This window comes from Mustela nivalis, assembly GCF_964662115.1.
Source record: "Mustela nivalis genome assembly, chromosome: 11".
Lineage (NCBI taxonomy): Eukaryota > Metazoa > Chordata > Mammalia > Carnivora > Mustelidae > Mustela > Mustela nivalis.
This window is the reverse complement of record NC_139030.1, coordinates 72,006,977-72,033,887: the sequence shown is the minus strand read 5'-3', so window position 1 is coordinate 72,033,887 and position 26,911 is coordinate 72,006,977. Positions and strand designations below refer to the sequence as shown.

Here is a 26,911-nt window from a genome sequence, read left to right as displayed (position 1 = left end):
CCCTGTTCTCCTCTCCAGTGATTCTGGGAGGTGGTGCCCCTGCTTCGGTCATAGCCCTCCGCGCCTGCTCTGACCGCGGTGATTTTATTCAATCCTCACTTCGGCGAGAGAAGAAATGAGAGAAGAAATGATAAGCCCGAGGGCAGGGATGAGAACGTTTTGACTAAAGAAGTGTCAAGATGACAAAATGCAAGCTGAGAAACCCAAGCCTAATTCCTGCGCTCCGACGCTGTGGCCCCCCGCCGCCTCTCCCGGGCCCTCGCGGGCCCCGCGGGGACGGACACCCTGCAGCCTCAGCCGCGGGGCCCGACGGGCAGCTGCGGGACTCGCCGAACCCCGGCGCCTGGGCGGGCGGTGAGCTCCGGGCGGCGGTGCCCCTGCAAATGCGGAGCACAGCTCGGCTTCCTGTGGGACTCCGAAGCCCCGCCCGAGGAGCTAACCATTTGTGTCACACTGTGACAATTATTCTGCATAAAATTATCATTAAAAACCCTAATTTTTCAGCTTCCAACCCCGCCAGTGGCCTTTTAGCATTCTTCAGCGCCGGCGTCTGCAGGCCTGTGATCACGGCGCTCATTACCTCGGTGTGGGGCCTCCCGCCTCGCGCTCGCAATCAAGCGCTAATTATACCCGCCCGGGGGCCGGGGGCCGGGGGCTCGGGGTCCGGGGTCCGGGGTCCCGGGCCCTGGGCCCAGAGGAGAGAATCCAGTACTCTCTGGGGCGTGGCAGGGTCTGGGTCTGGGGTCTTGGGTGTTCCGTCTGAGTCGCGAGGCAGGGCTGGGGTAGGAGCTCAGGTCGGTGAGGGGTCTGGGGTCTGGGGTTCAGGGTCTGGATAAGGTGGTGGGGGCAAGGGTAGGGACCAAGGGGGGGCCGCGGTCTGGGGTCAGAGCGCAGGGGTTGTCTGAGGCCGGTGGCCCGGCCCGGGACCAGTTGGGTTCTGCTGCGGTGTGGGGGAAGGGGGCAGAGGGTCTGGGGGCGGAGTCCCGAGGTGGGGGTGGCTAGCTGGGCCCCGGAGCGGTGACAGCGGCCCGGGTCCGAATTCCAGGTTGGTTGAGGACGCGGGGTGTGCCGGGGTCATGGAGCATGGGCTGAGGCTAGGTGGGGGGACCCGGTCTAGGGGCGGCGGGAGCTCGGAGGCGGGGCCGGGGGCGGAGGGACATGGCGGGCTTCTGGAAGCCCGGCCCAGGTCGGCTCCAGGTCTGCGGCCGCGGTCTGGGGCCCTGCCCGGCCGCGCGTCCTTACCCGAGCGAGGCGGCGGTGCGGCAGAGGTGCAGGGGCGTCAGGCCCTCGGCGCTGAGCAGGTCGGGGTCGGCGCCGTGCTGCAGCAGCAGCTGGACGCAGGCCGTGTGGCCTCCCAGGCAGGCCTCGTGCAGGGCTCCCTGGCCGCCGGGGCTGGCGTCGGGGTCTGCACGGCGGCTGAGCAGGTGGCGCACGCAGGCGGTGTGGCCGCGGGCCGCCGCGATGCACAGCGGGGTGGTGAGCTCGCGCTTGTACTCTAGGGTCCAGAGGCCTGTGGGAGAGGAGAAGTAAAGTGAATGAGGGAGCGGAGAGGGGGGCAGTGTCCACTAAGGACGATGGAGGGTGGAACCATCTCTTAGAATTAGTCACCACGTGGGCGTGTAGATAAAGAAAGATACATATAGACCAAAGAGGGGCATATAAAGACCCAGAGGGCTGGGATGGGGTGGCTATCTCCTACCCTAGGGAAACGGACTTGGGAAGACAAAGGCAGACAGGGGCAGAGAGAACTCTTGAGGGAAAACCAGCGCAGGAAAGTTGGAAGGAGAGTCTCGAGGCCCAGGAGAGGTGATGCGGAGGAAGGTGGAATAAAATAGAGACGGATAGGGCCACAACCGAGCCAGAAGGAATGGAGGGTATGGAGAAGCAAGAGGGTCTTGCCAAATACGGGGAGCCGGGGGCCTGGGCTAGGATTTGAGGAGTGAAGGGCTGACCCAGTGGGTGGCTGGTGGGAGGCTGTAAGCCAGGAATTCACATTTTCCAGGCTCTGAATTTGGGACAGCTTGAAGCAGGAGAGTGAGCTGTGGATTTTTCTGGAATCCAGCTCTCTCTCACTGAACCCCAAACTTATCCCTTTGTCATTAACAGGAGAAGACAGCAGACAGAACAAACTGACCTGCCGAGCCAAGGTTGCTCAAGGAAAGGCCTTACAAAGTTTAGTCCTCTTGGAAGTGCTGGGTTTCAGAGGCTCCCTTTGATGTGGTGTCCACATTCAGCACAATTCTGGTTTGTTTCTTTGCGCTCTTTAGGGTTGTGTGTGTGTGTGTGTGCCTGTGTATAGGGTTGCTCTTTCTTGGTGGATGAATGAAGCGGGTGCTATACATTGTACTTGTCTGAAAACTTTGGGCTTTCAAAAGGCCCGTGGAAGGTTGTTAGCGGCCAGGAGCGCTCGTGGAAATGGGGGAAGCGGTCCCCGGTGAATGCACTTCAAGGGACAGGATTTCACATGGCAGGGATGCCTTCTGATAATGATGGAAGAATCGATATCATGGCTGTAATGAGCTGCAGAGGAGACCCTTTTCAGAGGCCACCTCCTTCCTGGGACCCATGCTGAGCCGGTTTTGAAAGACCACTCATAATTACCTACCTGTATGTAGTGCGGAGTTCCAGCCTGCTCTGGGTCCCCAAGGCCTAGCCTGCGGGCTGTTGCCCACTCACTGGGAGATGTGGGGCCTATTGTCCTGGCAGTGGGTGATAGTGGCCAGAGGCCAGCTCCTGGTTTTGATTGTACTAATTTTCCTGAGCTAGGAAGTCTACTCACTGGGTGGGTTGGTGGGCGTCTAGGAAGGGGGTACTCCATTCTCCCAGCCCAACTCTGCCCACCCTGGCAGCCCTGTTCACCCACCCTGGATTCCTGAGACTTCCTGTGGACTGATGGAATGGGTCTCGGGTGGACCTTTGGCTCAGTGTCGGGTCAGCACCCCTGTCCAGGTTCTGGGAGATGGTGATAATCTTCCACAAGGCCTTCAGGAAAACCTGACTTCTGAGGCCACTGTTTAGATCAGAAAGCTTGCATCCGGTGCCTGTAATCTCCACTCCCACTCCCTGGTCCAGGTTCTGGCACCAGGAGGAACAAGGACATAGGATTCTCCCCATGTAGTTCATCCCTCCTCAAGCCAACACTCTCCTTGGATTGCGTTTCATCCTGGATGTACTGAGGTGCTGGGGGACAAGCACTGTGAGTGGGCTAGTGTTACCCCCTTGCCCATGACCCCCTTCATGGGGAGCAGTAACTGGCCATCAGCAAGTCCTCATATGAGAGAGGGCGCTGTTCCCAAGCCATGTTTGGTCATTTCTGAGGCTTGGGTGAGCTTCGGGGAAAGCGGAGTGGGTAATTGGGAAAGAGCGGGGAGTGCAGCCGTCCCCAGGGCCACCCACCCTCTCTTTGCAGTCCACATGAGGCCAGAGACCAGCCCTGGCTCTCAGGGCAGCCCCTTCCACTGCAACAGTTTATCGCCTTGGTGGCTGGGATTCCCTAAGTTTCTGTGGTTCCGGTGTGCCGTAGAAAACCAGCAGAACTCACGGGGTGGAAAGAGTAAGGCAGAGAAAAGGAAGGAGCCCTTAGATTCAGACCATAGATTAACATTAATGCTTATTTGAAACTGCAACATTTGGGGGTGGGTGGGTGTGTCCAGGACTGGGAGGCATGGGATTTAAAAAAAAAAAAAAGACATTGATTGAGTGTGCAAGCGGTTGGCATTCTTGGCCGAATCACCACCCAGCTCCTGGGAGGAATGTGTTGCCCCTGTCTGGGGCAGATGAAGGAGGGGAGGCCCGGAAGGATTCCAGGACCCCCTGAGCTGGGGGGTGGTGTGACTCAGACTGCAGCTGCCCTTGTCTTCCCTAAAGCCCATGCCACCTCTGTTTGTACCGAGCTGCTTAGCCCTTTGACAATTTGGGGTTTATTTCCTTCTCCCTGGGTGGGGAATAAATGGAATGGTACTCTGTTCTTTGGAAGCTGATCTTCTGCATTCTTTGCCTGCCTGAACCCGCAAGTAAAGCACATGGGACATGGGACAGTGGCCATTGACCCAGTGACCACAGAGTCTCACATCCTTTTGGTCTGGCTGTGCTGCAGTGGCTTCCAACACATGAACCCTTTTGGTAAATGTCTTGTGTCTGGAGACCCTGGGGCAGGAGGGGAAGGATGCTCAATGCAGAGTGCCAGCTGAGAATACCCTGGCTGAAGCCTGCTGGTCAGCAAGTCTCCTCAGACCGGGTGGGTAAATGGAGGGTGTTTCTCTCCTTGGGGGAGTCTCTTGCACATTGTGGTGTTCAGGCTGCAAGAATGCCCTCAGATATATGACTTAGGGACCTCTGATTTCTTTCTCTCCCTCCCCCATTCTCAGGCTCCCCTGGGTTCTGGGAGAAGCACCTGCTGAGGGCTCTCCCTTTGTTGATGCTGGCTGTGCCCCAGCCACCCCACTGTAGCTGTGGTGTTCACAGGTTCATAGAAGGACCTGGAGCAGAGCTGCATGCCAGGGGACCTGCTTCCCCGGCTGCCAGACCCAGGCACTGGCAGATCAGCTCCGAAACCAAGGCTGTCTTTTAAAGACGAGAGGCACCTTCCAGCATCAGATGGGTACTTCTCACCCACATTTTGGCCTTTCCAATTTGATTTGTCCCATCTCATCATCTAAGACATTGTGCTGACCAAATTTCATTTATAGATGTCCCTCGCTCGTGTGCATTAAATGCAGCACCAAAGTGAGCAGTCTGTACCCCAGAGTTCCTCATCTGGAGGAGAGTTAGTAGCTCCTTAAACGTACACAGCTGAGCTTTAAAGGAGAAAGCGTACCTGACAGTCCAAATGTGGCTGGGGATGTCACCTGCCACTCCATCTCATCCTTCTTGATCTCAAACACCACGTTGGCATCGTGGAAGGAGCGGTTCATGAGTTGCTGCAGACGACTCAGATCTCCCGTGACCAAGGCAGCATGGTACTGAAGCACTGGGGACCCAGCTCTCGCTTGAGGCTCTCTTTCCATCTTGTGAAAGATTTGAAGTTCTCTAACTGGCTCTGGCCATCTCTCCATTGCAATGCCCTTGGTTTCAGAAAAGCTCTCCAGGAAGGCGAAAGATGGTCTTATGGAGCGTGAGCTATTTCTATTGTCATTACTCAATTGTCATCCAGACAGGGCTCGGTGCTGGTGTATTTATAACTCCTGTGGGCTCCGATGTGATCATGGTTACTTGATATGACCAGCGTCGTGTGACCACTGACATGCCTGAGTGCTCAGCCCCCCCTTTGTGATTATATAGATTTGACTTCCAGAGACAGATACATCTGTTTATCTCCAAAACAGCTCTCCACAGGAGGGCAGGCACCCGACGATGGGCAGGGCTCCTTTTTCTGCTCTGTAGGAGATCGTCTTTTTGTTGGCCTATCGCTTTCTTTGCTGCTGTGGATAAGGGTGGGCAGACGTGTGTTCTGAGGGCTGTGGAGCCCTGAGCATGTATAAGGAGTCCCAGCTGGATGCTGCAAATGACCAGGCTGTCTCCAAGTGTCCCTGGGTGGGAGGCTCCATAGGGCAGACCACGGATTCCCAAAGGCATCATCTTGGGTTCCTGGTGGCTTGTGAATTTCTTTCAGTTGTTGAGAACTCATCCCCAAAGGCCCATAGAAATGCCACAATCTCTGTTTCCGAAACGAATGGGAACAGCTTTTTATTAGCAACTTACTAGTTATTTCCTACAGTTTGGTGCAGGGCTTTATTTTATTGTCTAAAAATTAATAAAATCATTTTTTTCTCATAATATGGGTAATACACATTCTTACATCTTTTTTTCTTGTTTTTCTCCCACTAGGAAGTTGGGATGGGCCACCTTGGTTGGGCTATAGCATTCTTTGCCATGTCCTTGTCAGTGATGATAAAAGATAGAGGCTAGAGGGCGGACGGAGGCTCAGGGAGGGTGCTGCTTGGATGGGCCAAAGGGGACATGGTGGAGCACGTGCCTGGGATGCTGATGCACAGAGATGCTGAGGGAGGGGAAAGAACAGCAGCCACCATCCACGCAGCTCCAGTGTTGTACGCGCATCCATGGGATCAGACACACCCCCGTGGGATCCTGTTGCTCTATGGCATTGCAGTCAAAGAAATGACAGAGATGACAGGAAGAAAGACTTGAACTCAAGGAATTGGGGTCGTAGGGAAAGCGCAGGCTTGGTCAGAGCCAAACTTCTTAAGCACCCTCTTCCCCCGTGTTCCTGTCTCTTGATCTTTGTACCTCAAAGCGCCCCTTGACTCCTTCTGTTCTTCTAAGCACGCCCCCTGCCGCCCCCCAGCCTCAGCAGGCTGTCTGTGTTGGCTCTTTGTTTTGAACAGTAATTCACCAAGACTTTCCACAACAACAGCAGGCCCAGCAGAGTACCCTTGATCTTCCTTAGAAGAGGTAAAGGGTGAAGGCCAAATCACCTGCATTTATCATTTAATACAGATATGGTTCTACCCTGGTTATAGAGCTGATTTGCAGGCATAAATGCACATGCATGGACTGACCCAAGGCCTGGAGTTTCCCTCACGTGGTAGAACTCAGATCTCCTCTGCTGAAGAGGGCTGTGGGGTTGCTGGGAAGAGGGAGATGTGCTCATCTGTCTGGTCACTGTGATGCTTTCATGCAGGCAGATAAACAGTGTTGATGGTGTCCCCATAGCTAAAGGGCTCTCATTGGTGACACACAGTGTGCAGGCAGGAGAGACTTGGTCACAGCCTGAGCCAGCTGCCAAGGGGCTGCAGGTTAATGATCCTCACTGTGATTGTCTGATGTCTGGGCCGAGGCTCAGTACAGAGGGTGCCGAAGGGTCCACGGAGTTTAGCTCTCAGGGCTCAGGGTGAATTGCAGGAGGAGGCTCTTTCTACCCAAATATCCCCAGCAAGTAGCTTTCTGTCGGGGACCCCATAGGTGGGCAGCCTTGATGACATTTGCAGAAGAGGAAACCAGGACTCCAAGGTCCAGGTAACTTGCTCAAGGCTTCTTGATCCTGAGATGGTCAGCACCCGAACACCTGACTGTGAGCACAGGGACTCCCTACCTAGCCCTCACTGCTGCCGTTGACCATGACACATTTTAGCACAGGGATTGGTAGTCCTCTGGTGGTGTATGGTGTGTCAGGCCCCCAAATGTATGTACATGTTGTCCCCTGTACCTGGCATTCTGGTGGTCCCCTTGTCAGCTGGCTGGCCCCATTCTTCAATGCTCAGCTTAGATTCCCTTCACTTCCGTGGCTAGTCCTGTTGTCTGTTCTGGCACTCTGTCCATGGTACCTGGCTCACTGTTGATTGCTGCTCTTGTCTCTGCCCCCCACTGGACCATGAGCATCTGCTTCTTCATCTGCATGGGGTTTCTTAGTACTTAGCACAGTGTTGTCACTGTGGTCCTCAACTGGTCCTCAGTGGAGACGGCAAAAGAACAAATGGATTGATTTCTTTGAAATTTGCTCAAGTGCTCTGAAATTCCTCTTGTTCTTGGCCATCTGCTACCTTTTTCCCTTAGGGAATTTAGGTGGTAAACTAGCCCCATGGCTGGCCAAGGGCAGGGGCTCAGATGCTGTGGCTAGGGGTTCTGCCTCAGATCTGTGAGCTTCAGTGTACACCCTACCTTTCCCCACATGTCAAAATGCTTTACCAAATTTCATAGGACTGTCTATTGAATGCTTCCTGGAGTCTCTTTATTTTCATATTCCACTATAATTAGCACATGGCATTATATTAGCTTCCAGGGTACAATAGAATGATTCAGTAATTCTATAAATTTCTCAGTACTCATCATGGTCAGCATACTTGTTGAGCATCTTTTCATGTTTTTGGTGGCCATCTGTATGTCTTCTTTGAAAAAAAGTCTATTCAGTTCCTCTGCTCATTTTTAATTGGATTATTATTATTGTCATTTTGGTGTTGAGTTATAGAAGTTCTTTATATATTTTGGATATTCACCCCTCATCGGATATATCATTTGCAAATATCTTCTCCATTTCAGTAGGCTGCCCTTTCATTTGTTGATGTTTTCCCTTGCTGTGCAGAAGCTTTTTATTTCGGTGTAATCTCAATAGTTTAATCTTGCTTTGGTTTCCCTTGCCAAAAGAGACATATCTAGGAAAATGTTTCTACGGTTGATATCAGAGAAATTATTGCTTATGTTTTCTTCTAGGAATTTTATGGTTCAGGTCTCACATTTAGGTCTTTTTTTTTTTTTTCTGAGTAGTTCCAAGTGTTTATTTAATTCCTCTAATCTTTATGTATTTCCATCACTGCCAGCAGTTAACATGTATTTCTTCCATGATAAAAAAAAAAAAAATTGACAAAACTACAGAAATGGACAGACTGCATTAAGGTTGCCAGGGAACAAAGATAGGAGAGGTATTCAAATATAAAGGGGTAGGGGCACCTGGGTGGCTCAGTGGGTTAAGCCACTGCCTTCAGCTCAGGTCATGATCTCAGGGGCCTGGGACATTTAGGTCTTTATTTCATTCTGAGTTTATTTTTGTGTATGGTATAAGAAGGTGGTCCATTTTCCTTCTTCTGCATGTTGCTTCCAGTTTTACCAGCACCTTTTGGTAGAGAATGTCTCTTTCCCACTGGATATTAATAGATCAATCAACCATACAAGCATGGGTTTATTTTTGGACTCTATTTCATCCTATTGAACTATGTGTCTATTTTTGTGCCACCACCCTACTGTTTTGATTACTACAGTTTTCTAGTGTATCTTGAAATCTGGGATTGTGATACCTTCACTTCAGCTTTGTTCTTCTTTTTAAGACTGCTTTGGCTATTTTTTTTTTTTTTTTTAGTTCTGTAAATAATGTTGGTATAGGAATTGCATTCAATCTATAAATTGCTTTGGGTGGTATGGACATTTTTAACAATATTTTTTCTCCCAATCCATGAAAATGGATCCATGAGGGTCCTTTAAAATGTCATTTCACATGTTTTAAACTTTACCTCCCTTGTCTCCATCAGCAGTGGCAAAGAGAGAATCAGTGTCATCAGTGGAAGAACTGAGATTTTTTTCAAGACTGCTCCTGTGTGCCTGGAACACTGCTGGTTGCTATGGACAGGGTAGTGGTAAAGAATATAACGACGTTTGCAAGGAACTCACAGCCTCCATCAGACATAAGAGGCTTGTGCATACAGAAAATGACAAAAGGCAACACTACCTAGACCATATCCTGTGTCAGCTGTACACTAGCATAAAACCAACCACTCTCCACACTTCATTCATATACTAGGCAGTTACTCTATTTGTTCTTTGGATTTTTCATTTCTATAAGCTTAGCCATTTTGCCATGTTATTTTTCTCAGACTAATTGTGATTGGATTCATTTCAGAAGGACTTATTCATACAAAACTATAATATACACAACTATAATATGATCCAACTCGGACTTCACTTTAAACCAGAGAATTCCTTTGTTCCTGATGTATTTTGTCATGGGTTATTTTTAGAAGGGGTGGGAAAATTGGAGGTGCGTCCTGGCATAAGAGCCATTCTGGCCTGTGTTCTGCGATAAATTTAGCTTTTCATGCATTATATTTGTCAACAGCACCCTAAATATCCAAGCTTGATTTCAGCGGGTAGAGAGTAGCAGTCCAGAAACAGACACGGTTCTTTGTGAGAGCTTTAAAAATAGCCCACGGAAGACAGCATTGGTTTTATAAGTAGGACATGTAGATTACTTCAGGAGCATGACGGAGGCGTCTTGTTTTTGTTTTTGTTTTTTTAAAGAGCAGCAATAGCCATATGTGGTTATTACATTAAAAAACAAAATAAAAAAACTCTACAAACACTTAAAAACAAATTTAGTCGTTCCACTATTCATTCAAGAAGCATTCATGGGATATTATGCTCTAGGGTGTGTGGTTAGGTTTGGGGGATAGAGAGACAAAAAAATACAAGAATCCTGCCCCCAAGGATCACACAAGAAAGAGCAGTGACCACAGGACCCTAACATAGAGGAGTTTTTTAGTCCTCCTTCCCACCAGCTGAACGATGTCCTTTGGTGACAGGTGAACAGCACTGATCCCTGATCCAACACTGGGCTCCTTCTTGCCCATTGTACAACAGTTCTTTCTATCCATACCTTGCTTGGGTTGGGCCATTTTAATTTTATTTTTATTGTCTTCGCCCTTCTCAGCTGAGTCAGAGCCAATGTGTAAGCTTTAAGATACAACTCAAACCTTATCTTCTCTGCCTATTTCCGTCCATATGAAAACAACTTCTTCCAAGAGTGAATTTGTATATGATGCTGCTGAGCAATTATTAAAATCCTTGAAGAATTATGATAAAATGGAAGGACCAGAACGACCAGAGTTTTAGTTTTCAAATAAGTAAAGAATTTGATCCCTCAAAGTCTGAATTGACATCAGTGCTGGGCAAAATCCCTAAAAAGGATGAAAAGGATGGTTTGGGAACATTTAGAAAAGAGAGTGGGGATACTTGGAGCTTTGTAGGTCCCTAGGAACAGGTCATGGTGGATAAAAGAATTTTCCTTTGTGACATGGAGTCATTCATTAATATGTAGACGGGATGTAGACATGGGGTATAGTTCCACCTGCAGTGGAAAGTTTCCTGGAAACCTTTGAGAAAGTGGAAAAAAATATGGGTCTTCTTTTAGGAAAGTCTTGCTAAAAACTCCAGCTTGAGAAGTAATACACATGGCATGTGCAGAGCAGGGGTTCAAATCTTGGCTGTCAAACGGAACCACCTGGGGAGCGTTAAAAAGATGTGGATGTCTGGATCTCACCTGACAGGTCCTAGTGTCACGGGATGGGCAATGCAGCCTGGGCATCAGGTCTGTTAAATACCCCCCACCCCCACCACCACAGGGACTTCTAATGTGTAGACAAGGTTTTCCTCTGATCCTGTGCAATACGCTTATGGATGATTTACGTGGCATATGGAAAGGTGGATATCCAATTGATGAGTGACATGGATCATGACAACCACAATCGCCAAAGATCTCAACAGGCCAGAGCAATGGGCTGATTCCATTGATGCCCCAAGGTGACCTTAAAGCCTCACCCACATAGGATCCCATTGTCCTCTGGGTCACGTGGCTGAGACCGGTTCCTGCTGCTGGGGGCTCCCATTTGTGGTACCAGAATTTTCTTTTTCTTGATTTTAGGGTCAGAGGTTAATGGTGCTAGGTGACATAAACACTGCAGATTATCTGACAGTATTTTAAATCATTCAGAGAGCATTTTGGTCCAGAGTAATTTGTGTCAGTCAGGGTCAGTTTGAGTTCCCTTCCTTCCTGGGACCCTGGCAGCACCTCTGCTTTGCCTCCTCATGTTTTTCCTGACTTTCCTGTCTGCTCAGACTGTGTATGCTCTGCCCTGCCCCCACACTGGGGCACAACATTGGCTCTTGAGTTTTTTTTGTCTGGTTTGTTTGCTTAACATCCACTACCAACATCATGTAGGGAGTTTGGCGACTATCCTGAAGTTATGAAGGGTCCGGCACCATGTGCAGTCTTACCCCACCTCTCTTCTCCATCTGCACTTCCTGTCTCTGGTGCAACCACTGAAGTCCCTCCTCCCCTCCTTTCCCCTTAATTGTGGTTCTTGTCAGTTCCAGCTTCTCCTCCAGAGATCTGGTCCAGGAAATTCTTCTGAACAAATACCGTGTCCTTCTTGAAAGAGGGGGACTCTGATGAAAAGAACCTTCTCCAAATCAGCATGCTTAATAGTTTTGGTTCTTCAGAGGAACTATCAAATGGTACTTATCTGATGGAAGAACTTCATTTGTATCTGTGGACCATTTCAGAGTACTACACAGATTTGACTGTGGCGGCCTTTTATTGGAGTAATCTTGGGAAAAGAAGGACAAAAATCCAAATGGGGTGGATACCCAGCTTCTATCTGGACAACTCAGTGAATGGACTAAATCTCTCTAGTAATTGCCCATGTAGTTAACTGGACTTGAATATAATTTTGCAAAGACTATTTTTTGGATTTGAATTATAAACACGTTTTATCCACACAAAAACTGAAGGGCCGGTAGCTCATGAGAGGGAGTTTTGGCCTTGGGATCCGATAAGATGAAAAAGTAAAAATCTGCCTTAAAATTATGAGATATACAAATGGTACCGTTTGAATGAATGGTAGTTCTTATTCTCAAGTGATGTCAGGATCTTTGTATTCTGCCATTGAACTGATGAATGATTTTCTTTTGCTCAGAAGTGTCTGAGGATGAGCTCTGCTAGTACCCAGTGGAAAAATATAGTTGAGCTTGAAATGTGAGTTTTATTACAGGGTCAGACTGTTTTTTCTCCAGGACAGAGACTTTCCATGTGTTCAGGCCACGAAGTAGATTTTCGCTCCCTGCCATTTCTTTGTATTCTTGGAGAAAGCCAAATGTGTGGATTCTTTCCTGGGCTATTGGACAAATGTCTGCTTCCTTCTGGGGTCAAATGTCCAAGTAAATGGTTAAGTTAAGACAGCAAGTCATTCCCCAGGTGGACGTTGTGAGATTCTGAGCACTTTCTCAAATATGTGAATATGTATTGTTAGCCTGGTCAGTTCATACTTCCTACATGAATCGTTTCTCTAAATGGCCGTGTATGAAATTCGATCAGACCCTAGATGTTTACATTACTACCACTTGGCCAAGAGCTAAGGTCTTACTGTGAATCCACTTTCACCGTAAATCATTTTATCTTGTTTTGGTCCCCTCTGTCCCATTTAATTTCTAAGGGCCACTCCTCCTCCACTCCCAGTAGCTTTTTCAAATAATAATAATAAAAAGTTTTTAGAATTATAAGCTAGGCGGGTGTGTAAGGCTCTGCTTTCAAGAGCTCCAGGACACATTCACGCATGTACCAGAGTTAGTCACACAGACATTAATATAAAAAATGTTAAAATATCTCAACCTTTTCTCTGAATAACAGTGTTAGCACAGCACACCTCATTTAACAAAACATTAAAACAGTTTACTTCCTCAGATCAAGTGTATCTATTAATAATGACTTAAATTGTCTGTACTGATTTCACATTATTAAGAAATCTCATTCCCATCATGTGGAAGAACACAATATGGAGGGGGGTGGTGGCGGTTTGCGGTGGGAACACCTCGCTAACCTATTCTGCCGACATGGCTACCCAGCCCAACTCGGATCATGCAAAACAACAGAGTCCCTTCTCATTATGAATGCAATCTTATCCAAAGGTCAAGTGCAGCTTTCATCTAGAGCCCAAGAGAGCTTTTTTGGAAGCTCCGAACCAAAGGTGCCCTTGAGGGCTGCATATCCACTGTGGTAGAGTGTGAAACAGGCCGCCAGATCCTGAACACGCACAGCCAAGAGTAAATAGCCCTGGAAGGACATTTATAGACTCAGGGGACGTTGCTGGAAAACATATTATCGAAGCTTTCCCTGATAAAGGTGACAACGTTTCTTTACGACTGTCATGGGGATTTAATTACATGATAAAATTGCAGCTCCTGCCTCTTGAGACAAATTGCATGCTAAGACTGATTGTTTTTTATGAATCTCACACTGAGAGCGAAATACTTCTCTCTTGAAGTTGCTTTGATCTGATCGTTATGTCCTGTCACCCTTCATATCCCTTCTAGATACGAGAACTTGGCTGATCCTGCGGTTGAAGAAGGGGGCTCCTGGTGGGCTTGCTTGGGTGCTTTGCAGCTCGGCATGGAGCAGAGTGGGCCAGTTTTGTCTGATGGATTTAAAGTTGGCTTCACTCATTTTTTAGTTGGTAAAAAATGAGAACTTTGGGCTTCCAATAGAAAGATAGGAAAAAAGCATTAAAAGAAATGAAAATGATGATTACAGACATATATAATATATAATTTTACTAATTTCAAAGGCAAGTTAAAATAAGATTTTTTTAAAAAAGTCATATTTTGGAAAACTTCGACGAAACTGATGCTTCTTAATTTGCAGGTAGAAGGGTACATTTCTGTGCAATTTGGAAATATTCTCTGTTGAGCTGATACATATGGAGGATTTTCCAGGCGCTAGCAGCCTAGCAGCCTACAGAGGCAAAGAGTAGAAGCCCTTGCCTGTAGGAAGTGTTGCACTTTGTGAAGAGATAGATGAGGCAACCAGTAACTAGTGAGCGGGATGAGATCACTGCCAATGACAGGTGTGGGTCTGATGGGGAGAATGCAACAAACAGAGCATTATAGTGATGGGAAGTAGGGATGGGACAGACTTTCTCCACAGGAGGCATCTGAGCAAAGCACAGAGGAGGTTGAGGTACAAGGCTAGCTCATGTCCCTTGGAGGGTGTCTGTTTCCTTTCCTTAACCTATAGTCAGGATGAGCAACTGTACCCTATTATTTTTGGCTGAGCAAGAGGCAAGCTGTAGCCTCAGAACTGCATTGCATGGGGCCATGAGTGCCGTCTGGAAGGGGGGTCAGGCAAAGGAAGGGTTGTGGGTAGTAAAGAAAAGCAGCATCCAGCAGGCCCAGGGGGTCAGAACATAAGTGAGTGGCAGGGACTAGACCTTTGGTGGACATGGAGAGGGGTCACCCAGACCCTACTCTTAGGGAGGACTTGTTACCCTGATGCAACTCCTTCAGGGTTTGTCTCAGCTCTAGAGAGCTGCCTTACTCCAGAATACACCTCTCAAGGCAGCCAGATCCCATGACCACTTTGGTGTGTGGAGAGGTCCTGACATCTTGACCAGATGTGGGAAAACTGTGAGAAGGGACTCTGCTCCAGAGCTCCCCTAGGGTTGGCTACACATGGCACTGTGCCTTCTGTGTCACAGATCAACTTCTCCTCTGCCAGTCTGATTTTCTCCCTCTCTTCACAGGTGTTCATGCCCTGCAAATATCCTGTGAGGCAAACTCTACTCAGCATCAGACTGTGAGCCCCAGAGTCTCTTGGACCACCTAGAAGGCTGGGGGGGGCGATGTGGGTGTGTGTTGTTAGGGCAGGTGAAGACAGGAGAGCAGAGAGATGGCCTGCTCAAGAGCCAAGAAGGGTGTAAGGGATTGATAGTGTCATTGGGGTATTTTTTTCAAAAGATTTTATTGATTTATTTGACACAGAGAGAGCGAGTGAGTGAGAGAGACAGAGAGCAAACACTAGCAGGGGGGACAGCAGGCAGGGGAGAAGCAGGCTTCCTGCTGATCAAGGAGCCTGATGTGGGTTCGATCCCAGGCCCCCAGGATCATGACCTGAGCCAAAGGCAGGCACTTCATTGGCTGAGTCACCCAGGATCCCCTAGGGGATGGTTTTAACCAGAGTTCCTAACCACTAGTTAAGCACCTGGGATTTTTTTTTTGTCTCAATTTGCCATGGGTTGATTCTTTTTAAAAGTACAATTAAAAGTAATTACAAGAAAAAATATAATAGAAAAAAGTCCGGTAATCACACACTGTCATATTAATTGTTAAGTTGCTGTCAATATTTTTAAAAGCTTACTGTCAATTTCCACGGCAAACACTTGGCAGAGTGTCATCTGCCTCTCACTGTGCTCTGACTAGTGCTATTTTCCATCACTCACCCGGGTACAGGGCTGGTAAAAGGATGCTGGCAGAAGTGCTTACGGGTAAGTTAGCTCCTGGCACATCTTTCAGGCCCTTGAACACTTGCTATAAAATTTGAACTAGAAGGTCAAAAGTCACTAGACTTTTTCTGCAAAGTGCCAGAAAGCAAACATTTTAGGTTTGTAGGTCGTATGGCCCCTGAGGCAACTTCAGCTCTGCCATGATGGAATGAAAGTAGTCATTGATAATATGTAAATGAATGAGCTTGGCCAATTAAACCTTACTTGTAAAAACTGGCAGCCAGGACTGGGATCATAATTTGTTGACCTTTGCTGTAGGCAGTAGGGAGCCACTGCAGGTTTGTGGGAAGGGGAGAGACAGGCACCTTCAAATAGGAAACAGTCATTGCATCCTTCTCTCTGTGTGCCTTTCCCACTCCTCACTTGAGTGAACCTGCTCTCTATTCTCAAGGCAAGCTCAACTCAACAACACTCAGCAGAGCATCCAGGTACCCTGGCACACATTTGACATATTTTCCTCACTTATATCTCTCTTCTGGTTTGCTGAACTTCTTGAATCTGTAAATTTATGTCTTTCATCAAATTTGGGACATGATTGGAATCTATTTCTTAAAATATTTCTTCTGTTCCATTATCTTCCTTCTCTCTTTCTTGGACTCCATTTGGCTATATTAGATCTTCTAAATTGTCCCACAGTCTCTGTTCATTTTCTTTTCTATCGTTTTACCTGCTGTTCTTCAGGTTGGATACTTTCTGTTGATCTATTTTCAAATTCATAGACCCTCTTCTGTTAAGCCCATTATTGACTACAACAAAGCCAACTCTAACTTCAAGAGCGGTGGGTGAGCTGTATTGCCTTAAGGACTCAATTAATAGAGAAGGAAGCACCTCCTTGGTCCGAGTCTCTCCACTGCCATCCTTCCTATTAGAAGATCTCATTCCATTGCTGAATGGATCCTCACTGCCTTTCCAAGATAAGTGTAAACCCTCATCTAGAATTTGTGGTCTCATGTTGTGCTATCTATCCCAACTTACTTGCCTCAACTTTTCTCCCCCTACTCTGATTTACACAGCCTCATTTCCAGGCAGGTCCCTCTTCATTGCACAGGGTGTTGTGCCCCAGCATGCTTCACTTATTCTCAATCTACTCCCTCTATTTGGATTCCCTTGCTTTTGATCACAGCCATCTATCAAGGACCAGCCCAAGAGAGTTTTAGTGTCCCCCATATGTTATGTGGCCTGTTAATATTTATTATGTACCTACTGTGTGCCAGAATATGGTGAATAGGACAAACCCAGTCCCCGTTCATATCCAGTTGCTGAATTCAGTATTGGAAGATAATGGGCAATGAGATGGAGAAGTAGAACCAAGCTACAGGTAGTCATTTGCCACTTCCAATTAGTGCCTTAGGAATGTTTTTCCTGAACAGAGCTCACCATTGCAGGAACTGCCATCCTCCTGGGAAGGAGAAAAGCCTCTTTGCTATCATCCTCATTTCTTTTTGTTCTTTCAAAACTCTCCAGTGTGCTTGGGAGTGATGCTAATAGAAGTATGTCATCAGCATACATTATTTCTTTATTAGCCTGTTTCTCAATTTTGATTCTGAAAATATCCTGATTTAGTCTAATTGCAATTTCACCGTGTTCCACAGGCAGTGACAATTCATACTGGGGGGAGCTGAGACGTGACCCTTAGGATTTTTCTTCCTGCCCCATATGATCTGAAGCTGGACCATTAGCTCTAAGGCATGCATCTCATCTCATCACAGTGACTCAACCTGCTTCTGGGGAAGAAGAGAGCCTAGGGTGTGTATCTGGTTGAAAGCAAAGAAATATCTTTATTCTAGGTGGTGGGAGATATTTTTCTGTATCTAAAGCAAAGGCTAGAGCCATTTTATTCCTAAATAATTTAACTATATTCAAAGATAATCTGATGTTATTGTAGGAAAGTGTATTTCTAATAAATTCCACTTGATCTGGGTGAATCAATTCAGGCAGCGCATAATTGAGTCTGTTAGCAAGGACTTTAGCAAGAATTTTGCAATCAGTGTTAATTAAGAAGATGGGACAATAATTTGTGCATAATTCCGGATCTTTTCCTGGCTTGTGAATCAAAGTAATAAGAGCAATGCTCCGGCTGGTGGTGGGATAGTGTCATTAGGTGCTGATTTATAAGTACTTAGAAAGGTTTAATTTCATTTTGCTTCGAGCAGGGTCTCCCTGCCCCCACATCGTCTGCTCAGGGTGTGCAGCCGAGATGGTGGAGAGCTTCCCTCTCTATCCTTCCCTGTCACTGCTGACCTCCTGCTTTCCATTTCTGTTTTATTAGCCAGCCATGGACCCCATTTATTCATCCATGTTTTTTCTTAATACTCTTACTTGAATTATTTGAAGCCAGAGACTCCATGCTATTGATGTGTGTGGGCATGAGTATGTGTGTAAGGTAAAGTAAAAGGGCTGTATGCAGCTTCATTGGGGGAAATTTGTTCATGGATCTTCCTGAAAAATGTGTCTGGGTGGGTATGTATCAAGAGCCCTTCACTAAAACTTAGGAAACATACCTTGTTTATACACTGCTGCTAACTTGCTGTTGACCAATGGAGGAACAAATGTGAGCCTCAGTGTCTCCATCTGTAAAATGCAGCTGTAAGATGCGTGAGCTACAGGTATCATGGAATTCTGGGAAGAGTGTTGGATTTATACTTTCCACCAGCTGTGAGGCCTCGGGGGTGTAACATACCCTCTTTGAGCCCCATTTTCCTCAGCTGGGTAAGCAGGAAAGGCAATAGCTCTTGGGGAATAGGGACTTAATGAAGTTCCTTGATACCTGTAAGTCCTCTCTCTTTGCCTCCACTTAGGGTTGGTTCCAGTTCTAACATGTTCTGGTTTGGGGATGTATTCTCCTTAAAGATTAGAACAGGCTGGCCTTGTGCCAAGCCACTGCTTATTTGGTGCATTCAAGTTCATAAATCAGTCTATACCACCCTCCAGGAGATACCTTCTTTCTCCCATTGTTGTGGAGTTAGCCATTCCTTTGCATGTGGGGCGGGGTCTACACAGGGCTCTGTTTGGATGTTCCAGACTTCCGAAGGCAACAGGGTTTTGTTAATGGCCTCCACAAACACAAGTCATTGGTCTCAAAACCTTAGCACAATTTATAAAGACCCTGAGAGATGAGCCAACCAACCCCATGTTTTTAAAGTGAGGATATTAAGGTTCAGAGAGATGGACTGACAAGTTCAAGGCCACGGAGGCAGTGGTAGAGCCAAGGGAAGAACTGGGTCATCTCACTGTTAGTTTCTTGCTGTCCCCAGTACACCATTCTCAGAGCCCCCAGCAACATACATGATTCTGTCATTAGTTCAAATATGACTCCTACAAGGGAGGGGCTGTGCTCATTTCACTGACATTTGACTGTTGGGTTTGTCCTGGGTGATGTTCTCCTCTATGCACAGGGAAGGGGTGGCAGATGTGGCCCAAAGTGATGGTGGCCTCAGTGTCAAGTCTACCGGGGTGTTGGCTGGGTGAGAAGTTGCACTGCACAAACAGGCCCCATTTTGATGTGTATGCATATGCCTATCACACATTCCCCACAATCACTCCCCAAGTGTATACATGCTGCTGGGTACGATCTCTTAATAAAAACCCAATTAGTATTTCTTTAACTTGCCTCCAGATGCTTAAATACCATTACCCCAAACACAACATAATGTCTCTAGTTTTCTGTTTCAATCAAGAATTCAAGTAGCATCTTGACTTGTATATAATATATCAGCAGCAAAATCATGGAATGCTGACATCCTTAATAATAGCAATTAGTAATCAGTTGTTTCTTAAGTAGTTTGATTACACCAGTTACCAAATTGTACAGTTGATGCATTTGGGGGCAAGAAGGGTCTCGCCACCCCTCCCCCAGCCATCCTTTCTCCCTTTCCATGTTCTTGGTGGTTAGTGAACTGATAGGCATTGAAGGATGCGAGGACAAACGATGCAATCATCACTAATATTAAAATATTATCCAAAAATAGAATTAAATATTTCTTTACAGAAAGGCTAACCCCAGTAGTATCCATGGGAAGGCAATCCATCATGTCAGCAAAAGAGCTTAGACTATCTGTGTTAGGCAGCACACACAGACTTTGAGCTCCTTCTCAGAGCAAAAACCTTGTGCTAGGCTCTGGGTACCAATATGTGTTCAGTAAGGTTCTCACCTTCAAGGAGTTGTTTTTAAGTTTTAAATATCTGGTGGGTATAGCAATTAGCCACAAAAGGCCATGTGTTTCCGTAACTAATGGAGACTGAGGCCATTGTGTCTTTATGGAGGAGGAGAGTCTGTGGGCTAGGTGACCAGGGATGGTCCTCTAGCGGAGGCCATCCGCTGAGCAGGCTCTGGAAGGAAGGAGTGGCCTAGGTGAGCAGAGGAGGTCCTCACGTGCCTCAGAATTTGGGTGCAGCCCTGGTGGGGAGGTTCCTATTGGAATGGGGTGGATGGCATAGATGGGGGAGTTGATTATTGGACAGCTGTGTGCTTGGTCCTCTTCACCTTCTCTCCCTCTCCCTCTCTCTCTCTCTCTCTCTCTCTCACACACACACACACACACACACACACACACACACACACACACGGGGCGGGGGGAATGCCCCATTCCTGGTCCATCCCAGTCCATCCTTGCAGGGGACATGTGAATAGTGTCTTTAGGGAAATCCCAGCCAATGACCTTTCCCCTGCCTGTCTGCCAACTGTGTATGGAAGGCACATGCTGCACTTTGTCCCATGATCTGTTAGGGCTAAAATTTCAAGTTCCTCTGACCTCAGCCCTCATCAAGGTGGGGGGCATCTACACCTGGGGAGACTTCTCCAGAAAAAGCTCCTCCCACCATTTTCTCAGCTGATGCCTCCTTTTCTCATGCTTTTATTGTGATGCTGACATGATGCATTGGAATAAATTATTATTATTGTTTTGTGTTCCCTTTGGTTGAATAGTAAGTTCCTAGTGCAATGAACATGGGGAGTTCACTGACAGATAAGGTCCTTGTGTGTTCATAGTGACAAGCACATGAGAGAGAATGGTTACTTTTCTTTTTCTTATTTTTGCAGATCGTTGTCTTTGGAACTAGACTCAAAAACCTGTAACCAGGGTTGTTCTTGGGATGGAAACTTTCCTCCTCTCCCCTAAATGCATTTGCCAACATGCATCTTGGCTCTTGCCTCTCCTGGCCTAAGTGGACATTCCAGGTGCTGGTCCTCGCTGGCCCAGCCCCATCCCCCATCTTCATATTTCTTCCCCGGAGGAGAATAAATTCTTCACAGTATCCATTTCCAGTATGGGCTGTATTTCAGCATATTGCTGTAAGTTCTAACCACTCTTCAAGCATTCTAAAGACCTCAAATGTATATTTAAATCCAAACAGCTCTTGTTTCTGACAAGGATAGTCCTCAAGGACTCAAAGTTGCTTTGAGAAAGAGCTCATTTGCTCTCACAAATCAGCAAAAAGGAACTCATGCTTCACTGCAGGCTGTGACAATGAATCTTTGGGATCATCGCCTCAGAGAAGCACAGAGATGATGGGACCTCAACATTGATGCAAGCCGGCGTTTCCCAGGAAGCACCTACAAACTACCAATTCCCCTGGTGACGAAACCACACCAAGCCTTTAATATACCATCGTGCCAAACTCCAAGCGCATGATTCTGCAGAAGCATCTCCCAAGTTCATTCCATCATGTACCTCTGTTTGGGAAGCCCTCATTGAATCTCATGTCACTGGCCCAGAAAGGGAAAGAGACGTTCCTAAGGTCACACAGCTCATTGGTGGCAGAGCCCAAGTTCCCTTCTTGAATATCCCACTCCATGGCGGGAGCTTCTCCAGACCCCTGGTGACCGCTTGGGGCTGATGTGCCTGGGCTGTGAGCCTGGGAGTCGTCCCTCATCACTCTTTTTTTTTTTTTTTAAAGATTTTATTTATTTATCTGACAGAGAGAAATCACAAGTAGATGGAGAGGCAGGCAGAGAGAGAGAGGAAAGCAGGCTCCCTGCTGAGCAGAGAGCCCGATGCGGGACTTGATCCCAAGACCCTGAGATCATGACCCAAGCCGAAGGCAGCAGCTTAATCCACTGATCCACCCAGGCATCCCCCTCATATCACTCTTGTTTATGTTATCCACTCTCCCTGTTGCCAGGCACACAGTAGGGGCTCAGCACACTGTCACAATTAGGTCCCTCTGTTTTTGGTCTCCACTGGTAGCACCAGCCTCTACTTGTCACCAAGACCTTCCCATGGGCCCACCCATGCAGTTCTCATCTTTGTCACTGACCTTTGTATTTATCCTGCTCTCTTGGTTGAGACTCTTGTCATCTATCACCTAGAAACTGTCTTTGGTCACCTTCTAATTAGGCTCTCCTTTCCTTTCTTGTTTCCTTCAAATACTGTTTTCACATCATGCCCAGAGCAGCATGCCCAGAACACAAGACCGAGCACACTGCACGCTCTGCCTTGGATTCAAGGCCAGCCCTCTTTCCCTATAATAGAGTCACTGGTAACAAGATGTGCCTTAATCATTCAGGGTATGATCACCCTGAAATGAAAACAACCCTGAAGGAACCCAAGCCCTTAAAACATGTCATCAGCAATGAATTGTTCTTGCCTTTCTAAATGGTGCACTTCAGCAGGGAGAAGTATATACATATATGATTTAGGATGTAATGGGTTCATCGTGGGAAGGAATGAAACTCTCTTAAAACAAATGTCACTGCTTTCAAGGGTCCAGCAGAGTTGTGGTGGTTGGGGGACAGTGAAGGTGGGGCAGGGCAATTAGGAATGTGAAAAGTATGATATTTTAAATTGCGGATTCCAAATACACCCATCCCCAACCAGCATTGATGGCTTTGTAAAAGGGGATGTCGAGGGGGGACTTGCTTTTAAGCTTAGCAGAAGACAGAGGGCATGACCATGGGGTGTAACAAATGTAGGCGGGGTTCAGGGAGGCAACCAGGCGTGGGACAGACAAAGGGGGAGCCCTCGTCCCTGTGTCTGAAGGGGCAAGAGGGGGAGGTGAGAGCTGTCAGCCAGGAGCTGAGCTTTTGGCACAAGGATGAAGCCATCTGCTGCATCCAACAGGGGTCAGAGTGCATGAGGCAGGTGATGCAGTTCAGAAGGTCAGCTTCATAGACGGGCACAGGGCAGGCAGGGTGAGGTAGGGAGGGTGGCAAAAGCAAAACATAGAGCTCAGTGCTCTAGGCGAAACTGCAGTTTATGATGGCTAAGTTCCCTCCTCACACGCCAGGGCAATCTCCTGCACTGGGCAGCATCCCCAGTACTGGCTTGGTGAGACTGCAGTGCCTGTCTATGTGAAGCTAAGATCAGAACAGAGGTGTGTTGTTCTTTGGGCTTGTGGCTCCTGGACCCTCACCCTGATCATGGCCACAGAAACTAGAAAAACCAAGGAAAAGAAGAAACGGGAGATGCTTTCTCCCTATAGCCTAATGCAGCTCGCTTAACTCCCCAGTGAAAGGCAGCCAAGGGGGTACACCCATGCCGTGAGGGAGCAGAGGGATTGTCACCCCCATCCAGACTGATCTGGATCTCCCTCTTCATCACATGAAAGCCCCACTGGCTAGCACCAATGTCCCGTGCACACTCCTTTTTGATATATTTTCTGCTTGTGGGAGCATGTGTGTATGTGTGAGTGTGTGTGTGTGTGTGTGTGTGTGTGCGTGCGCGCACGTGTGCAGGTATACATGTGTGTGCATGCAGGCGTGGATGACAGGACTCAGTCTAGTGGGTTGACAAGAGCCGCCTGTACACCTTGTAGGGGCCAAGCACCTCTGACAAGCTAGAACACAGCACTCGTTTGTGCAGCATAAGGAATAGCATGGAGGACATTAGGAGAATGAAGGGAAAACTGAAGAGGGCGAATCCGAGGGGAGACAAACCATGAGAGACTGTGGACTTTGAGAAACAAACTGAGGATTTTTGAGGGGAGAGGGGTAGAATGATTGGTGAGCCCTGTGGTGGGTATTAAGAAGGGCACAGATTGCATGGAGCACTGGGCTGGGTGTCATACGTAAACAATGAATTATGGAACACTACATCAAAAACTAATGACGTACTGTATGGTGACTAACATAACACAATAAAAAAAGAAAGGAAATCTTGCACCAGGGCAAATAGTTCCATTTTTTATACAAAGAAGTTCTGTAAAATGACAAAAAAAAAAAAAAAAAAGAAGTGGGAAGAGATTGCCTCCCTGAATAGACACATCCCATGTGTACAGGTCTACAAAGAAAAAGAAAGCCCTGTGGCTAAGACTTTGTCCTGAGCTATACCAGAAGGACGGGTGGGCAGGCAGAGGACAAGGACCAGTGCATGCTTTTTCCGTTGCTGGCTCAAGGATAAATATTCACCACCAGCAATGTTCAGGATATGGTGAGACACACGCTCTCACTGTTGGAGGAAATAGAAACCCTTTTAGAAAGCAGTTTGTTAACTTTTCTGTCCTTGTTTTCTTGTCCTTGTAATTTGGCTCCTAGGAATTTATTTTAAGACTATAACTTGACATGCTACAGGTAAACAATGAATCATGGAACACTGCATCAAACTCTAATGATGTATGGTGACTAACATAACACAATAAAAAAATTATTAAAAAAGGATATTACCTGAATAGGGAAAAAAAAAAAACCCACCACCAGGTTTACACACTTCACACTGGGGATAAAAATAAATGTTTATAAAAAATAAAAAATTTAAAAAAGTTAAAAAAAAACCCCACCATACGAAGGCTGATAAAGATGCTAATTATGGCATTAATTATGGTAGTAAAAATGTAAACAAATATTCCTTTCTTGTTGGCATTCGGTTTAAGTATTTTGTGATTAATCACCTCAATAGGTGATTGAAATTAAGAAGACTATGTAACGTCATGGAAAATACTTTAGATATATTAACTCAACAGAGCAGAACACAAAATTACATCGCGGACATGGCTATAAGGGAGGGGGGAAATCTACACATGCAGAAAAAGTGGAGAAATGGAAACAGGTGTGTGGGAGGCCAGGGGCCCCAGGAGTGCTTGTCCTCTGTTTAAATTGTTTGTAGCAGGTACTGGGGGTTGCATAGCAACACACACGGTGCATGCAGCCAAGTGTGTACCTATATATAAACAAGAACCAGACGGACAAACCTCCAGCATGTGCCGTTTTCACCCATTCACCCTTCCACCTCCAGGAACAGCCCACCCCTCATGATGGGAAATTTGATGTCAGACACACGCTGGTTACCTACGAGCGCGCCAACGGGCAGCTGAGCCGCGGGGTCCTTCATCCAGTCATCATTGTCCAGTTCTATGATGGCGTCCACGTGCCTCACTTCCGTGCAGATCAAGTGGCTCACCCTCTCCTCATCCTTGGCGTCCAGGGCAGACTTTAATCTCCTCACTAAATCCGAGTGGAGCGGGTAATCCGGAAGGCGATCAGAGTTGGACATCGTCATGCTGTTTGTGCATCGACCAAACTTCCCAACGGAGTCCAAAGGTAGCAGCTGTGGCGCGCAGGGCACTGTGGGCGTTGCTTTAAATAGAACAAACCCAGCTCGCGTTTCAGCTGCTGGGGAGGGCCACTGGCTGGCAGCCCTTTTCTTCACAGGGCCATGGGAATCAAGCTTCCTGAAGGTCTCTGGTTAAGATTATTCTAGGGTTGGGGCAGTAGACATGTTGGTAAGTGGAGGAAGAAGATAAGGGGATAGAATTTTAAAAGAGAACTCTCATAGGTACTGTTGAGCAATGCCCTCTTTCAGCAAAAGTGAGATCTTTTCGTGAAACTGATTGAAAGGGGAAGTATTACCCAGTGGTCCACTTTCCTTCTTTCCTTGAACATTGACATGATGTGTGGAGATGTGGCAACCATATTATAGCCATGAGGTGACAGTCAAGAGTGAAGGATCAACATACTGAGGAGAATGGAATAGAAGGAGGGGAAGAGATGGCTTCTCAATGGCATTTCTGGACCTTTGCTTTAGCTCTGGGCTGCCAACCACCAGACTTCCTGTCTTTATTCCTTAAGCACTATTCACGAGTTTTTGTTGACTTGCACCTCATAGTGTTTCTGGTTGATGTATTCAGTCTACCTTTAAAATCATGGCAATGTCCTGGTTTAGTCTAGAGATGCAGCACAAGAATGTCGTAAATAATGTGGATGATCTCCCCAAGCCTTCTGGTCTCTGGCCCTTGAACTCTTGCCTTCCATGATAAAATCCCACTGTATGTTGCTTGGACAGCAGCCAACCCCATAGTCTTTGAGGAAGGAGCAGTGGCATGGTGGGCTGGGGTCATCAATGAGCAAGTGGCCAGTATCCCTTAAGGGACTGCCTTCCAGTGTCACAGGAACTGAAAATGGACCTTGCTGGAGACATTCTGGGAATCTTGGAAATGGGTTAAAAAAAAATTTTTTTTTATTAAAGACTTTTGTTTATTCATTTGACAGAGAGAGATCGCAAGTAGGCAGAGAGGCAGGCAGAGAGAGAAGGGGAAGTAGGCTCCCTGCCAAGCAGAGTCTGATGTGGGGCTCAATCCCAGGACCCTGAGATCATGACCTGAGCCAAAGGCAGAGGCTTAACCCACTGAGCCACCAGGTGCCCTGGAAATGGGTTTTTGAGATCTTAACTCAATGGATCAGTCTTCAGTTCAGATGTCTGACCAACTTGTTGAGAGGGTAGTTGCCCTTTGATTCTTCCTTTGGCCAAAGAATTGTGAATTTTGACAGGAGAGATTTTTGAACCTGAATTTCCAGGTCCAAATGCTTGGCAGTATCAAATACCTTATGTTTAGAAAGAAACATAACAACACAAGCACCATTTGTGTAAATGCAAAGAGAGGGAGGGTAGTGGCCAAAGGAAAATTATTGGAATTTGGTAAGGTAATTTGAAGAAAAAACCTGAGAATTATTGAGATTGCTATCAAACTTCAAATCAGAAGGGAGGTAAAGATGAAGCACTTGTTAGGCAGATAATAAGATGACAAAGCCTCAAAATATGGCACTCACTGATCTTAATTACCAAGCTATCTGCTGGGTGTTTAATCAGTAGCACATATACTATGCTAATTATTCTGGCTAATTTTGTTATAATGTAATTCTTTATCAACCCTGCTATGTATAAATTAGGAATTGAAATGTAACTAACACAAATTATATTTAAGGCAACATGAATTTCTTTATTTCAGTGTGAAATCTTTTAATCTCTATTTCTTTATCTTTCTTTTTTTTGATTAGCCTATGTGAACCACCCCCTCTACTGTCCACCCTGCCTCAGTGCCCAGCAACCTGACTATTATTTGAAGAGAAAGGAGAGCCCAGCATTAACACTCCCCCCAACTTCTTGGAAATCTTATATATGACTATCTCCTTCAGTGATTGTCCTTGA

General features: G+C 46.8%; 1 protein-coding gene and 2 long non-coding RNA genes across 5 annotated transcripts in view; 2 read left to right on the top strand and 1 right to left on the bottom strand.

The window, feature by feature from the left end:
- Positions 1-26,654, bottom strand: part of ASB18 (ankyrin repeat and SOCS box containing 18) — a 63,501-nt gene extending 36,847 nt beyond the window's left edge. The window contains exons 1-3 of one of the 2 annotated variants that reach the window (XM_082689792.1): positions 24,779-26,654; positions 4,817-4,943; positions 1,243-1,510 (exon numbers count right to left, since the gene is read on the bottom strand). In XM_082689792.1, the coding sequence (XP_082545918.1) occupies positions 1,243-1,510; positions 4,817-4,943; positions 24,779-24,985 (602 nt within the window). In that variant the 5' untranslated portion in view covers positions 24,986-26,654. Of the gene's footprint in view, positions 1-1,242; positions 1,511-4,816; positions 4,944-24,774 lie in introns of both variants that reach the window. The other variant, XM_082689791.1, reaches the window with a different exon arrangement.
- Positions 1-26,911, top strand: part of LOC309843843 — a 137,753-nt gene that overhangs the window by 54,615 nt on the left and 56,227 nt on the right. The window lies entirely within an intron of this gene.
- Positions 366-24,806, top strand: LOC309843844. Its single transcript, XR_014300368.1, has 3 exons — positions 366-1,045; positions 2,107-2,244; positions 24,722-24,806. It is a non-coding gene; the product is annotated as an uncharacterized lncRNA (long non-coding RNA).